General features: G+C 46.1%; 3 protein-coding genes across 3 annotated transcripts; 2 read left to right on the top strand and 1 right to left on the bottom strand.

Moving 5' to 3' along the window:
* Positions 1-5,779: 5,779 nt before the first annotated feature.
* CkaCkLH20_04079 (C6 zinc finger protein) lies at positions 5,780-7,336 on the top strand (the record flags this gene model as incomplete). Its single annotated transcript, XM_038886798.1, has 5 exons — positions 5,780-5,885; positions 6,118-6,204; positions 6,248-6,387; positions 6,439-6,943; positions 6,993-7,336. 5 exons carry the CDS (start codon positions 5,780-5,782, stop codon positions 7,334-7,336), a joined length of 1,182 nt encoding a protein of 393 aa, XP_038748048.1.
* Positions 7,337-8,324: 988 nt separating this feature from the next.
* On the top strand, positions 8,325-9,338 carry CkaCkLH20_04078 (uncharacterized protein; the record flags this gene model as incomplete). The annotated part of the gene is made up of 1 exon (XM_038886797.1): positions 8,325-9,338. One exon carries the CDS (start codon positions 8,325-8,327, stop codon positions 9,336-9,338), a length of 1,014 nt encoding a protein of 337 aa, XP_038748047.1.
* A 5,540-nt stretch (positions 9,339-14,878) lies between these two features.
* On the bottom strand, positions 14,879-16,321 carry CkaCkLH20_04077 (uncharacterized protein; the record flags this gene model as incomplete). The annotated part of the gene is made up of 1 exon (XM_038886796.1): positions 14,879-16,321. One exon carries the CDS (start codon positions 16,319-16,321, stop codon positions 14,879-14,881), a length of 1,443 nt encoding a protein of 480 aa, XP_038748046.1.
* Between the last annotated feature and the right edge of the window lie 727 nt (positions 16,322-17,048).

Below are 17,048 nucleotides of genomic sequence, written 5' to 3'. Positions count from 1 at the left end.
ACCTATAAATTAAGGATATAAACGCTAGGACGTTATTAGTAATAGATATTAATAAGGAAGATTAACTTCTATCTATCCTAGAAGAATACTAGCAATACTAGAAGCTATTTGCTAAAGAACTTAAAATAGGACTACTAGAATATAGTAACTATAACTATAAGATACCCCTAAGAGAAGGGAAGGAGCCTAAGTTAGAAGCAATCTATAGACTTAATTAGAAGGAAATAGAAGTACTTAATGCTTACCTTAAAGAAAACCTATAGAAGGGATATATTAGACCCTCTATATTACTAGTAGGATATTTAATCTTATTTATACCTAAGAAAAATAGTAAACTATAACTCTATATTAATTACTAAAAACTTAATAATATTATAATTAAGAACTACTACCTACTACTACTTATCTTAGAGCTCTAAGATCTACTATATAGAGCCTAGTAGTTTATAGTACTTAACTTAAAAGGAGCCTATAACTTAATATATATAAAATTAAGTGAAGAATAGAAAATAGCGTTTTAAACGCGCTATAGACATTATAAGTACTTAGTAATGCCCTTTAGACTTACTAACGTACCTATAATATTCTAAATAATAATTAATTATATCTTATAAGAATACCTAGATATATTTATTATAGTTTATCTTAATAATATATTAATCTTCTCTAAAACACTAGAAGACTATAAGAAGTATATATACTAAGTGCTATAGAAACTATAAGAAGCTAAACTCCTGGTAGAACCAGAAAAGAGCAAATTCTATATATAAGAAGTTAAATTCCTAGGCTTTACTATAGCCCCTGGAATCCTTAAGATATTAAAAGATAAAATTGTAGTAATATAAGACTAGCTAACGCTATAGAACGTTAAAGATATATAATCCTTTATTAGATATATAAACTACTACTAATAATTCCTAAAAGGATATTTAGATAAAAATAACCCTCTTATAAGGCTCTTAAAGAAAGATACCCTATAGTAATAGGAAGAAGAGCAAGAATAAGCCTTTAATAAGATTAAGCAATAAGTTATATTAGAACCTATACTTATTATACCTAACCCTAAAAAACTATTTAAAGTTGAGACTAACTCCTTAAACTACGCTATAAGAGGACAGCTAGGCTAATAAGACAATAAAGGACAGCTACGCCTATATGCCTTCTTCTTATATAAGCTATATAGCTTAGAACTTAACTATTAAATCTATAATAAAGAACTTATAGTAATTATTAAAGTATTTAAGGAATAGAGACCTTAACTATTAGGAATAAAGTATAAAGTTAAAGTCTATATTAATTATAAGAACCTTACCTACTTTATAATATTAAAGGAACTTAATAAATAGTAGATTAGATAGTTTAAATTCCTCTCTAAATTTAATTTTAAGATTATCTACTAAAAAGGTAAAGAAAATAAAAGAGTAGACGCTCTTAATAGGAGACCAGACCATAAAGTCTAGGTACCTAAGGAAACCTAAGTTATCCTCAAAAAGGATAAAGAAGGAGACCTTATGCTAGTAGTTAGACTCTTAATGATAGCCAGAAGAGATAGTACTAGCACAACTAGAAGAATGTCTCCTGAAGCCATTAGGGAGGTACACTCTGCACCTATATATGGCCACTAAGGCGTAACTAAGATATAGAAACGTATTAGATAATATTATAATAAAACGGCTATATAATAAGAAGTATCTTTAGCAATTAGGGACTATAAGGTCTATATAAAAAGCAAACCTAGCTAATATTAGCCTTATAGTAAGATATAGCTGCTCCTAGTGCCATAAAACGCATAGGAATCTATCTCATTAGACTTTATCACTAAGTTACCTAAGTCCTAAGAACTAATAACTAAGGTCTACTATAATAGCGTCCTAGTTATTATTAATAGACTTATAAAATACTTATACTTTATCCTATATATAGAGTCTAGCACTATAGAAGACCTTACCTATAAGTTTCTATAGGTAATTATTAGCTAATATAGAATGCTAAAGGAAATTATATCTAATAGAGATAAGTTATTCACTTCTAAGTTTTAGAGATCACTAATCTCATAGCTAGGATCTAATTATAAAATATCTACTGCTTTTTATCTATAAACTAATAGCTAGATAGAATAAATCAATTAGATTATAGAGACCTATCTATACTACTATATTAACTACTAATAAGATAATTAGGTTTAACTACTACTTATAGCTTAGTTCGCCTACAATAGCGCAATAGGAGAAAGTATAAAAGAATTACTATTCTATCTAAACTATGGATTTAACCTAATAGCCTATAGAGAACCATAATAAGGCCTAGCAGCTCTAAAAGCTATAGTAGATATTAATAAACTTAAGGAAATCTAATAAGAGCTACCTAGAGAACTTAAATTTATATATAAATAAATATATAAATACGCTAATACCTTAAGAGTTAAGGGACTAACTCTATAGGAGGGAGATAGTATATACCTTCTCTACTAAAATATTAAGATAAAATAACTAAGTAATAAATTAGACTTTAAGAAACTTAGACCTTTTAAGATTATAAAGAAGGTATCTAATATTAACTTTAAACTTATACTATTAGATACTATAAAGTATTATCTAGTTTTTTATATTTTACTTCTTAAAAAAGTACTAGTAGGTTTATATATAGAAGACTATATTATTATAAAACTACTAGAACTAGAATATAAAGTTAAATAAATTATTGACTACTATAAAAATAATAGAAATATAGAATACCTTATTAAATAGAAGGGGTATGGATATAAAGATAACTTATGGGAACCCGTTAAGAACCTCTAGCACTCCTAGCAGCTACTATAGGAGTATCACTAAGTAAGGGACTTAAGTCTATAAACTCCTCCCTAATCCCAAACTTGGTCTAGGAAGGGTTATTCTTAATACCTCTAGCCTAAAGATCCTCTATAACATATTACTTATAAGCCTCTAATATAGGAAGAACGTTATTAGCCTCCTTAAGTTGCTATATCCCTTAAGTAAATATCTCTATATAACGCTCCTTAATTAACTTCTAAGTTATATAAATATAAGCTAAATAACTAGCTATATTAGCTACCTCTAATTATACTTAAGTAAGCTTCTTATAGAGCGCTAATAGAGTATTACTAGCCTATTCCTCCTTTTCCTCCCACTCTTAATGCTAGTTATTAAGACGCTTTACTATAATAAGTTAGAAGCAGCCTATAAAGAAAGATATAATAGGACTTATAGCTTAACGTAATAACTAGTCTATTATAAGGACGCTTTAAATTCTTATACCTATAATAGACCTTTAAACCCTCTACTATATAATAAGGACGCTTTACCTAGAAATAGTAAGTATAGGGTATAACGTTAGAAGAACTAAAGCGCTTAAATATATTGTTATAAATAGAATAAAGAATAGATTTTAAATCTTTTAATTTTTAAATATAACCTAATATAGTATTAGCATTATAAAGATTAAGAAGTATAATTAATACCTCCCCAACCTAAGAGATACTACCTACTTATATTAGTCTAAGGGATTAGACCTTTAAAGAGGGGACCTAATATTATAACCTATTAGGTATAACTAATAAAGGACGCCCCACTAGGATACTAGGCAGTTATAATAATATACTTATATATAGGATCATAGGAACATATAAGGATCCCTTAGGAACGGGAGAACTATGGTATAGGTTATATAATAATAAGATAAGAGATTAGATCTATATAATCAAGATATAGCATCTATATTCCAGAAAGATGGAAGCCATATGCCAAGGATATGGGAGCTATATAGGGTATATATAGCACCTAGCAATAGGACTACCTAGGACCTATATATAGGATAGACTTAAGTCCGCTTAAGGATAAACTTCTATAGCTCTTTAGTAATTAACTTATAATTATTACTTATAATACTTTTAGCTATACCTAAGTAATAATTACTCTATAACTCTTATTAAGGCCTTAACTAATCACTAAGACCTTTAAAGACCTATAATTACTTAACTAGACCTATAGAATGATAAATAACTATTACTATTATTATTACCTAACTTACTATTAATATAAACCCTACTATCAGTTAGCTGGCCGTAACATCTAGCTAAAGGACCTTAAGGGTATTAAGGGATTTATAACTAGAAAGTTTAATACCTTTATAGTAGGTTTAAGCTATTATTATTACCTATTAATAACTAAGCTTACTATTTACTCCCCCCCTATTTTTCTTATAGCTCTTATAAATAATATATATACCTAAAAACCTTAGCTAGGCTAAATATATTAATATTAATTTAATTATAAATTATATCTATTTATCTTATTAAGAGATAATATAAACTAAAGTGCTATTATTATAATAAATATATTATAGAACCTTATATTAAGAAACTACTATAAAGCTTATTTAGAGCTAGATATTAGTTTATCTTTATAACTATATTAAAGCTTAATAGAGAAAGAGAAAAAAGAAAATAATTTATTTAAATATTAATTAATTTATTTTTATAAATAAGAGTAAAATAGAGATCTAATTATTTAAATAATATAATATTATATTAAGAGGTTTTATTTTATTTTAATTAGTTAATATTAAAGAGAAGCTAAAAAGAATAAATATATCTTTTATAATAGCTAGTTTTATATAATATATTAGCTTTACTTTATTAGCTATAAAAACTTTAATAAAGTAGTTTTTTATTAATATCTTTCTACTTTTAATATTATATAATTATATAGGAGTAATTATATAGCTTAAGGTATAATTTAATTAGATAAAATAGTTATTTTTTTCTTAGTAGATATATAGAAAATATAATATATAGCTTAAAGCTATTAAGCTAGCCTTTATTTTAGGACTAGTTCTATTAAATTAATAACTCTAATATAGTGTTAGAGATTTCCTCGCGCGTTGCCTTCTAGATGTCTAAAAGAAGGTCTTTTTAGACATTCCAGTAGATTTGTCTCTTAAACTATACCGAGCCTTGCGAGACAGTGGCCTCTGCAACATCCTGGTAAGAATGCCACGTTCCGGAAATCAACTTTAGCTGATCTAGTGTGTGCAAAAGCATGGACCACGCCCTAAATTGGAGTCTGCCAATTGATTTTCGGAAACAATGACAACTCTTTTTGTATGACGTTTTCTCGCAGCAAAAATATCACCAAGTTTTTGTTGAGTACGTGCAAAAGTGCGAGGACCGACCGCGGTTCGAACGCGGGGCCTAGAGATAACTGCGTGGAACTGCAATCTCTCGCTCTACCACTGAGCTATCGATCCAGCTGCATCTGGTGGATTCGCCAGCGTGCAACGCTTACGGAGCGCGGAGCAGAACCGGCGGGTCCCCGTACACCTTCGGTCTCCGTCTATCGGAATGGGAGTCCACCAGACCGTCTTGCACAGCCGCTCAATGCCCGGATGACATTCCACAAGTCAGTCTCATTCGGTGGGCGAGAGCGGTATCTCCAAGGCATTCCGAAAGGCTTCACTCCGCACAGCCTCCACAAGTCAAGCACGCACACCGAAGACGATCGGCATTCCGCCAATGATCTTGCGACCATGCCGCGTCTAAGACCTGTAGCGGCCCAAAAGTCACCCCGATACCATGCCGTGATGACAATCGTCGACGCCGCCACACGTGATTTCGCTTGGCTGTCTTGGGTGCATTTCAGCTAACACGTCGACGTCAGCGTGCCATCGAAAACACCGTTGAAGCTTTAATCAAGCTTCTCAAACACCTTTTCACGTTGGTCTAGGTCTCTGGCTTTTAGGCCATCTTCAAGCTGTCGCCATCATGGAAGCTGCTCAATCGGCGACCCTGCTACCTCCTATCTTCAGCCTTGATGAGTACGATTTTGGACCGGTCTTCCCTGACGAGGACCTGCTTCTCGGAGACGCAAGTGCGTACTCGAGTGAGACGTTGTCCGACTCGCCTCCGAAAGGCGCCTCTGGATCGGTGGCTGTCGATAATCCTAGTTCGGAGATTAGCCCGCCAAATGCTTCTGGGCAGAAGCAGCGGCTCGAGAGGCGAGGGCATACGAAAAGTCGTAGGGGATGCTTCAACTGCAAGAGAAGGCGAATCAAGGCATGTTGGCCGTTCCAAGCATCGCATTCGACTAACCGTATGTACAGTGCCAAGAGACGCGCCCATCTTGCGGTCATTGTGTCAAGACTGGCCTGAAGTGCGAGTATCCAAGCACTCCGACCATCATCCATCAGGTACGAAGTGTGCCAACGTGCCGTATGCACTTACTCATTCAAGAGCAGCCTCATCACCAAGTTCCCCTATTCAGTTTGCAGGACATGCGCTTCTTCCAGCACTTCATGCTCCAATGCTATCCCCACCAGCCCCTAGGAAACGAGAACATCTGGACTCACGAGATACCATGTCTTTCTCAGAGCGTAGGTCACCATCTTGCCCGTTCGCGAGGAGCCAGACTGACGCAAATAAAGCACGAATTCCTCATGCACGCCATCTTAGGCATGGCAGCCTGCGATCTGATGAACACAGACCCGTCCCTGCTAGCCTTCGCGATGGCGCACCGCGTAAAAGCCATCAAAGCAATCAAGAAGTCCCTCGCCGACCTCCCAAAGACCGGCACTACGACGGAGCACGCCAACGCGCTCGTCGCCACGTGCTTTGCACTGACCTTCCAGTCCGTCACGTTCGAGGACGGCATGGCCGAGTTCATGACGTTCATCAGAGGCATTCTCATCGTCGGCGCGCAGATGATGTGCAAAGGCATCAAGCCTGTGTTCGTCAACATGTTTGATGAGGACTCCAAGGCCATATTGGAGCCCAAGATGGCCAACTTGCCATTGGTGAAGACGGAGTGGGCTGATTCTGCGGTCGAGGCCATCGGTGGGCTGAGGCACCTCTGTCGGCACGAAGTAGAGATCGAGTATTACGAATTCATCTATGAGATGGCTTCGAAACTGCACACGTCATCCTGGGAAGGTAAGAGAATCGCCTCGACAGACCGGGAAGACGACTGACCTTGTCGTAGCCTACCGAGCCATCTCGAAACACTACGGCTGGTGGATCCAGATGCCTCACGAAAAGTTCCAGCGCGTGATTGACATGTCGAACCAGACGATGATCTTGTTGGCGACGCACTGGATCGCGGTGCAGCAGATCATGGTGTCCATCACGCGTGTCGAGCACGAGTGCCGCGAGAAGGCGCCGCAACAGGAGAGCCCGGTGGACGTGGGGATGCTTCGCTGGCTAAAGTACTCGAACAAGCAGATCGACCACGAGCACTTGATCTACAACCAGTGGCCGCTGTGGGTGGAGGATCGGCTGGACTATGATGTCTCTTTCTTCGGGAAGCGATGGAGCCCATGGAGCTAGGGCCGGGATATTGTGAATGGGCCAGGATCGAAATTGAGATGCCGTGAGTACGCGAGAAGAAATAGCCCTGCTGCTGTAAACAAATCTTTATTCTCCCAATCTATGCAGCGAAAACCGACGTCTCGTATTGTCTACTTCGACACGACGTGCAGGGTGGTCGTCCGCACCCAGCCCTACGCGGAACGAAAAATCCACTCGTCGACCCAGACGGGAGAACGGGTAGATCGTCGCGCACATCATTCGGGAATGCGAGATGTGAGCAAGACAAGCATTCCCAAGGCCATGGGTCAACATTCCCGCCGATCCTCATCACCGCTGGGTGATCGGGTGTCTCCGGAGCGGGTACCCGAGCCTTGGGCTCCACACCCGCCCGGGCACCGCCTCCACCTCGTCCGAGATCTGACCTCTGATTAGCCGTGCTCGCGAAACGACGCATACGGGGGAGTGGGGCCGTCGCCCGTCCGCAGCAGCCGTCCGATTTCAGTCGACTACCCAGGTTGAGGCTGAGCATACCAAGCAGGCTGATGGTGGCGTTCAGTTTTTCTCCAAGGGAGGGAAAAGGCGAGGAATACGGTGATTGGCGGTGTCTTGGGGAATAAGCTTTGAGAGGCGACGACAGCCCTGGAAGCTGGGACGATGATGCGGCCGATTAACTGCGCCTCCGACGCTCCTCACCAATCTCTTGCTGAGCCACGCTGCTTTCCCGTGACTGGGCGAATGTAAGATAATTACTGGCGAATTGGAGAGCGCGGTGGGCAAGACACGGGCGTTTCTCGCATTTCTCGCATCAGCTTTACCATTTTTTCGCCTGCAAATAAGCATAATCTCAAATGACATCGATTGAATGCGCACAGAGGCCGTTCAGCTTTCATATAAACCACCATTTCAACATCTACTGAGACACTTAGTTGCAAGCATTCATCCTCCTTCAGCAGCTCAGGCCAACGACAGCGACCAGACACACTGTTAGTTGAGATCTCAATCGACAATGGCGACTCTCGCAGATACAACAAGCATCCCCCGTACACCCACTCTACCAACATATTCTTCAGCGACAGATACACCGCCAACGGGTGAGACGGAACTCGCCGAGCTCTCACCGTCGACATCGTCCTCCAGTCTCCCGCCGACCTACGACGACGCCACAGCCTCCACATCGTCAGCAATTGTCACGACAATCCGCGGTCCCACAGACGGTTCGACAATCAGCGACAGTCCGCCGTCACCAACCACAGATTCCTTCACCCCGACGGCGCAGTTCCAGATCGAGACCTCCGGCAAGCAATGGTTTTCCCTCCCCACCGGAACCCGACCAGACCCGATCCCCGTCTTCCGCGTCGAATACGGGTCGTGGTCCCAGTACTCCCAGCCCGTCTACACCTCTCTCCGCTTCTCCCGCGGCGATAGCAGCTGCCACCTCGTCCGGGACAGCGACGAGTCCCAGACGCCGGTGTGCACCACGCTCTACCGCTTCGGGCCCGGAAAACCCCCCGTCTTTCGACTACCCAAGTCTCCTTCCCCGTCATCGTCCGGAGAAACCTCGCCCGGTGCCGCCGAGAGCGAGGGCGTCGACCTGCAGATATTCTCCAAGTCCGTCACCTCCCGAACCCAGGTCCTCAAAACGCCCTACGGGACACTGCGGTGGCGATACGCCTCCAGCAAGGAGCGCGCCGCCGTCGAGGGCGCGGACGAGCTGCTCGTCTGCGAGCTCATGGAGAAGGTTGCGACGAAAAGCTTCAAGATGGAGGAGAAGACGACGAGGATCGCACAGCTCGTCCGCGGAGAGGGGACGAGGACACGCGGGACCGGGAGGTCTACGGCCGGCAATGGCGGGCGATTGATGATGGACCTTTTCAGGTGGACGGATTTGAAGGGTGGAGGCAAGGAAGTGGTCGAGGGTCTGGTTATCGCGAGCTGTATTTGCATGCTGAAGAAGGAGGTCGATCGGAGGAGGATGCAGCAATTCATGGTTCTGGGGGCTGGGGCGACTATTGCTATTTAATGGACCGCTCTATCATTGGTTTTGGGCTTTGGGGAGTTATTTTGTGAGGTCTTGTCCGTTTAAGGACGAATTAATAGCGATGGAAGAGGATTCACTTCTTAATTAATGACGCTTCTCATAGATAATATAGTGCGCTTTCACTCGAAAGCTCTGTACTGTGAACAATGACCACCATTTCATGCGCAAAAGCTGTGGCTTAATCGAGGATTCCATAAATTCAAGAAAGTAGAATTACATACATGTTATTTATTATGCCTTGAAAGCCATCTCACAATGGGTAGAACGATGACTGGCCTCCGTCGGACTCTATCCGCCATGATGCCATATGCAGTCTCGAAATTTTCCGTCTTGATTACTAAATCTCCGCTGTAGTTAAACTTGTACCTGAATCACTCGAGGCTCGCTGGATCATTGTTGGATCCGGAAGCCGAAGGCACCGCGCCGAGCCCGGATGCGACATGCGGGTCCCGGAACGGCGATGTGGATCCATCACCGCCGGGACCCTCCGACAGACATAATTGCTTCCGCGGGCCTCCCTCCCGGGTATTTGGCATTGCCAATATCTTCTCATCGATGAAAACAGCCAGCAAATTTGAAGGTTTGGCTGTAATGACGAGTTGACAACGATTCGCTGACCGTCAAAGCTAGCGGGCTGTACTAGCTTCTGTCGCGATAACTACGTAATCGATGCGGTCATGGCATAGAGATTCACCCCTGCCCACAAAGCATTTATCTCGACAGGTCTTCCGCGATGTATTTCAGAGATTGACGTGCAGAATCGCCAGCTTCTCGTCAACAGCTAGTCACTCGACGCTTGATGGATATTCAAGCGGGAGGCAACTCGGTTTGGACGAACTTCTGGGAATGCAACTAGTGCCAGTTATAAATCGATCCAAACCTTCGAGATCCGCTGTGATCGTACTTGAAATGAAGAAGTATCTGGAATTCGGCCACCAGGTGCATAAACAAACAGCCTAAAGCCCAACGAGGCAAATATCACACTTCATGCAGCTTTCTCTCTCTGCCCTTGCTTCATTCAGTCGTGCATGTTTATTTAGGATTCGCAAAAAGAAGAACCGTAAAATCATTGCCCGTTCGTCAGTCAGAGCTTCATCACCACGAAAAAAAGAATTGTTCCCACTCCGAGGTTCGAACTCGGGTCTTTCCGGTGCGCGTTCAGTGTAATGAAAGCGGAATATCCTAACCACTGGACTAAATGGGACTTCGATACTTGACTTGAGGAAGCCAAGTTGCTCATAGAGTCTAGCCTCGAGCGGCGTTGACGCTATTGGCGCAGTAGGCCCGCGACCGTATTCGGAGGGCTTTGTTCGTGCACTCTGGAAGTTCATCACAGCTTTGCGGGTTCAAAGCGGTGAGTATTGACAAACACATCATCTCTGATTGGGGGACACACAAACTTGAGCCGCTTTTGAAGCTGAAAGCGGGTTGGTGAGGGTCTCGTGGGTTCACGATGGTTTGGCGAGTCTCCACCGCTTTAGCTTCAACGCGGGGCTCTTAAGCGAGAATCACTTACAAGCCATCTCAGTTGTTGCCCTTTACTTGGTCTAGTTGCGCTGGGGATCAGGGACATACGACCAATCTATCTTAGATTCCGACGATGTCCACAGCCAGCTTTCTATGTCCTTGAATGTGTGGAAAAGCCCCCTTTTTGCTATAAAAGTCTCTACAAGTAAAACATGTCCTCGCCTTTAACAGCGAACATGTGATACCTTCTCGAGCCTATTCAGTATTCACGGTTGGTCCCGTAAATTCAATGCCATCCACGATCAGGCCCCGCTATGCGGCCACGGAGCCTTTTCTGTCTCTCTCAGAGGGAGTATATGCCTACCAGCTTCTTCAAGTTACGTCACTGCTCTCCTCCCCGCTTCATTTCTTCTAGTATATTCCCATGGGGCTTTGGGCTTGTTCCAAGACGATATTCATATCTCTAAAATGCGGTGTAGCCTACGCGCCACGCTGTGAGTGCTTGCGCTGCTGCTACCCTGAGCCAGAACCCGACGACCATTGCTGCGCGCGCTGAACGGCAGCTTGCTGAGATTCGACAGACGGGGGAGATGTGGGACTGCGACTCCCTATTTCAAATGTGATTGCGTCTACTTATACTGAATCACCAGATGCAGATCGACCATGGGGGTCAGAATTAGGTTTCTGTGTCCCTCGTATCTTCCCTGGTGAAGTATACCCGTTTGCAGTTGTGTTCCGAGGTCTCGATTCTTCTTCGGTAAATCAAAGCTAATTGAGATCTTTGTGCTCCAAACCCAGAGAGGAATTGGAATGGTGAGGCGGGCTTCAATAAATTAAAGAGTTATCAATCAATCTTTCAGAACTGGCCAAACTAGCATGAGATTGGCGAAGTAAAAGACCGTAAAAGTCCGTGGTTCTCGATCGAGGGCCTGTTTTTCGCAATGTGCTGGACCAGAAGCTGTTGCTCTCGGACGAGTGGCATACTCAACATCAATGAGATGAGTTGAAATTCTTCAATCATCTTTGCTCGTCTCCTCCGCTACCGTATTCTGAGAAAATACCATAGCGACAGAGGCAACGAATGGCCGTAGTCAAACATTAATAGACTGTTTCGCTGATCTGCCTGCATACGCCGGATGATAGATACACACTGTTATACTTGGAGAGTGACAATCCACTCATGGATCACTCTTGCACATGGCTGTGGATTCCTATCCGGAAGTTCAGTATGAAGTCCGTCTCTGCATTTTTAAGTGCTTTTCCAGAGACAGCGTTCCGAATTGGTCCGGGAGGAACGATCGGGAGCCCTTGATGACTACATTACATGTATGGAGTTCATATGATGCAAAAGTTTCATCAAATAGGTGGTTATCCACATGAAATCAAACCGCAGGCATGTTCGTCGCTGTATCATAGCCCACATACACTGCAGACCTGCGCAGAGGGAAGGTGTTCGACATATACCACAGACTAGACAACAGCGCGAAACGAACACGACCCCAGACTGCGTGTTGTTGCCCCAAGACTGCTTCTTTTACTACACAGACCATTTGCCGACGCTCAGAAACACGGCTTTGAGACTTATGCCGAGTTCCAACCAAATATAAACGCGATTTTCTTACCAAGCCCAACAATCTTCAGCAAAATGCCTCATGAACGATGCGCTGTTGCGTCTTCGTTCATTTAACATATTACATGCGAGCAAGTCATGAAATTGATTGTACCGACGTGTTGCTCAGAAGGGAATGCCGTCGATCTGGCGCTGAAGTCTCCTTCACATCCGCGACCGTCCCTCGGGACCCATTCGCGAGGAATATTTCGGGAGAAGGGGCTGACAAGATCGATGAAAGATGTGATATTCAAATTGCAGATACGGTTAATCAGGCAGACTTGAGGAAACAAACTGAGGCTCGCTATCCACAGTCTCTTACCAAATTGTTGCTCGGCTCTGGATCAGGACCACATTATACATCCCCGACATGGAAGTAGCATTGCTTTCCTCAGCTCAGAAGGACTATCTGTGGTGATTTATATACACACTAAGTTGTCTATGAGTCCATGTCGGGACGACGTCAGGTGGAGAAGAGGCCACTTCGATGTCAGCTCAGTCGTATAAAGAGCTAACTGTGATCGTTATCCACAGCATACACCAGACATGTACTTAGTCGTCCCGGAAACTCGCACGCTTTTGCAAGACCCTAGGCGCTGTCATTATAATAACATGGTGCCACTCTTCGTCAGTCAACTCAAATCACCACTCGGACGACCATCATCGTTCATCACCATCTCTCACCTAATCCCCCCAGAATACCACAAGGACGCAGCACAGATAACGTAGCGAGTACTATCTCATCACACGGCGCAGGACGTGCGAAGTCCCGCATCTTCACAAGAAATTGGCATATGAAGTCAAAAAGCATCTACTGGCTTGAACTCCAGTTTGCCATGTCTAACATACGTACAACGAAAAACAAGATCTATATATAGGCGCATACTCAACAGGAACATCACATCGAGCGCGCGGGGTGACCGCCTACCTATCGTTGTAAGATATATATAAACATGTGGCCTTGCTTGAGCCTGATTTCGGCATTGAACCCTTGGTCCTCGTGGTATCCTTGTCAGACGTCAATCGAGGCTTGCACCGACACCGAAAAAACAAACAACTTCCACGTCGACATCGAAAGCAATCCCGTCTTCGCTCCTCCTATTGATCCAACATCGCATTCACGCCATAATACACCACAGAAGACGACGCAGGACACCGACGAGTGACGACCACTCATGCCAAGACACTGGCTGTTGAGCGGAAGCTTTGCATTACGGACTCAGACTCCCTAACATCCACATCGTCAAACGGACGGAACCAGCAAACGTTGTTTGGCGGCAGAGTGTTGACAACGAACAGACCGCCTGCCGTGCTCCATCTCTCGATAGATCGTGGGCTTTTTATACAAGGACCTCCCTCCAGAGAGCCATTCTCGTCGACATTGGCCACTGCTGTCCCGGGTATCACAACATCGCCACCCAAAAGCCCGGGGAAAAGCCTAGACACGGTCCCGGGAAACCAAGAAGACTACGTAGCAATCGTCATCCGTCACCGTCCAAGACTCAAGCCGTGGACCGAAGTTTCGAGCAGGTATCAAAGCCTCATCGACAGCTGCGTCCAGAGAAACACATATGAGAGCAGCACACTCACACATCACAGATACACAAACACCGCTCGAGATAGATGGTAGACAAGGCCAAGTTCGCGTGTATGTATTTCATCCAGTCATCCCATTCATCATGGCCCTCCTCCAGACTAGACAATCTCTCCCACACGCACACACCCGTTCCCCGTCGTCCGTCTTCCGACCCAGGGCGAAAAGCGACCCTCGACGGTAGATCACCCCCTTAAAAGACAATAAAACAGACCCATCCCATATCAACACATGCAAGTCATATCCGGCGTAGCCCCAGATGACGTGAAAAAAAGACATCTCGCATCACCCTTTCATCCTATCGTTCTCCATCAGCCCCAGATCCTCGTCCAGGGCAGCTTCAGAGACAGATCGAAGGCGAAGAGTCGGCGAATGTCGCTACATACATGAAGAGAGGAAGAGCTTCTTTCTCATCAAAAACACGAAAACCTCAAGGAACCATTCCATATGCCCCAGTCAAAAGGACACCAGAGATCCCCTTCTCACCCTCCCTCCTTTTTTCCTTTCTTCTCTCACACCGTTGATCGTCTTTTCCGAGTCTTCATCGTCCCTCGCTCTCCTCTCAAGGTACTAACGTCTCGCCGTCGTTGTCACGCCTAGGATTCCCCGCTAGGCACATCAAATACAAGACGCAATGAAGCCTTCCCCAGAGTAGAGTGTCCCGAGAGAACTGAATATGCACGTCGTACTGCGCGGTCGATGCTGATGTCATAAAAAAAAGAACGAGAGTGGTCATTTCATGTCGTCAAAGTCGTAAAGCTCGTCGAGATTCAAGAACGCCCGGCGCCTTTTTCGCAACCAAATCCCAAAAGCTCACCAGTCCAGGGCAGCAAACACTTCGCTTGCCGTGTCCTATGTGAACCGCATACCGCGCCACCGGCCGGGAAGCTCGCGCTCCGGCACGGCAAAGTTGGCGTTGTGGTGGGTGTTCTCACCCCCGTAACCGAACCCGCGCATCTTGTACTCCTCGGGCACGCACGGCACGGCGGGGACGCCGTGGTTCGAGTTGGGCCGCAGACCGAGCGGCTCGGCCGCCTTGCGCGTGGCGCGCGAGGTCCATGCCCGCGCAGACTCGACAAAGGACCGCCGCGAGTCGTTGGAGTCGATGCTGCTACGGCTGCTGGCGGCGTACGACGGGTTCGGAGGCGCGAGGTCGGTGTCCATGGGACCCGAGTACGAGGCCGAGGGCGCGTGCTTGGCGAGCTTGTTGCTCGCTCTGTTCGAGCCGCTGAAGGAGCGTCTGACGAAAGGACCCAAGCCGCCGCGGGGAGGTGGCGGAGGCATGTAGTTTGGTGGCGGGGGAGGGGGCATCGATTCCGACGCTGCGGCCATGTGGGAGCGCGGTTTCCGGAGGCCTGGAAGGGTGAGATCGACGGAGATGCGCGAGGCAGACTTGCGCAGTTTCTTGACGGCGGACATGTCTTCGTCGTCGTCAAAGCCACGCTTTCTGTTCCCGTCGCGGGAGTCGGGCAGGGGTTCGACCTCGTCCTGTTGTGGCGGAAGGGGCCATTGTCCCGAGACGCGCTCCGCAAAGGACTTCTTATCCACGGGGGGACGGGTTGAGTACTTTGTGCCGGACGGGGCGATGTTTGGCGGAGGGGGTTGGCGCGTGGAGCGGATGGCGTGGGCGTCGAAGAAGCCGTCCTTCATCAGCTGCTGGTAGCTGGCCATGATCTCCTCCCTAGAAGGCATGCCCGCACCGTTTGCCGGAGCCGGAGCCGGCGCGGCACCTTCGGCACCACCGCTTCCAAAACCACCTGCGCCGCCTCCCGCAGAAAGGAGCTTCCCATCCAGGCTCAACGGGCGCTTAGCCCCCTTATCCTTGACGAAGCTCAGTTTCTCGCGGAGACCACCCCAGAAACCCTTCTTTCCCACGTGGCTACTGGCCGAGCTGGCGGGTCTCTTAGCCTCGCCGTAGGTGACGGTCGGTTGGTGCAGGACCGGGTGTTGCTGCTGCTGATGGTGGTTCTGCGACGACAAGAGCGACTGGGATGACTTGTGGTGCTGGGGCTTCGGCGGGGAGAGCACGCCGGCGTCGGGGGCCTCGACGTAGAAATCCATGCGAAAGCGACGTGCGATCTCGGACGAGTCCTCGGGACCGAGGAAGTTGGGGGGAGGCGCGGCGGAGGTGCGGTCGTTCATGGAGCCCTCGACGAAGCGGGAGTTCGCGCGCTGCGTCGAGTTTGCGCGCTTAGCCGCTGGTCGCTGCGCAGACGCGAAGGCGTTCGATGTCGGGGGAGCCATGACCGGGTGGGAGGTCAGCGGGCCAGGCGCGTATGAGTCGTCTATGTGCATTGCGAAAGGCATCCGGTTAGCATGTGCTGGTTCTCGAGGTTGAGGTTCGTGTTGATGTGAGCCGAGGCGTACAAGAGGACCAGTTCTGCCGTCGCCGGACGAGGTTGAAAGTTGTTCTCGCGCAGATGGAGGTGATACAGGCGAGGAGGAGGGAAAAGGGCGGTTAGATGGCAATGGCGTTGAGAAGAGGGCGATGCTGGTGTGCATCAAGGGAGCGGGTTTTGTTTACTCTGGCGTGCCGTCGCACCATTGGCACCCGCACCCGCAACGGCAGCTTCAGCGTCGGGCTTCTTCCTTGCACGCGGTGGCAGGAAAGCTCGCAAGACGACGTCTGAAAAACCGGCGAGAGGGCAAAAAGGTTATATAAAGTGTGGGGGAATGGTTGGTAAAATCAGGATGGACCAGAGAAGTGTTGCGAATTGGGGGGGAGCGATGCGATGGGATGGGCTTGGGGGTTGGTTGTTGATCTTTGTATTGGAAGGGCAACGATGGGTTGCGCCGGGGGTATCCACGCTGGTTGTCCACGGGCGACTTGGGGCATTTGGGGAAATGGCCCGTTGCCGTTGCTCAAACAACCTAAACGGCCATCCATTCGCTCCACTTAGGCTCGCGGATGCTGGACGCGTCCGCCAACCGCGTCCCGTCCGCTGGCCTGAACCACGGCCGCTGTGGACACGTGACGCTTGGGCCCCCATCTCATTCCTCCTGGAGCAGATCGATCTTCAAG

Source organism: Colletotrichum karsti (assembly GCF_011947395.1).
Source record: "Colletotrichum karsti strain CkLH20 chromosome Unknown Scaffold10, whole genome shotgun sequence".
Lineage (NCBI taxonomy): Eukaryota > Fungi > Ascomycota > Sordariomycetes > Glomerellales > Glomerellaceae > Colletotrichum > Colletotrichum karsti.
The sequence above is the reverse complement of the archived record's forward strand: the minus strand, read 5'-3'. Positions and strand labels throughout refer to the sequence as shown.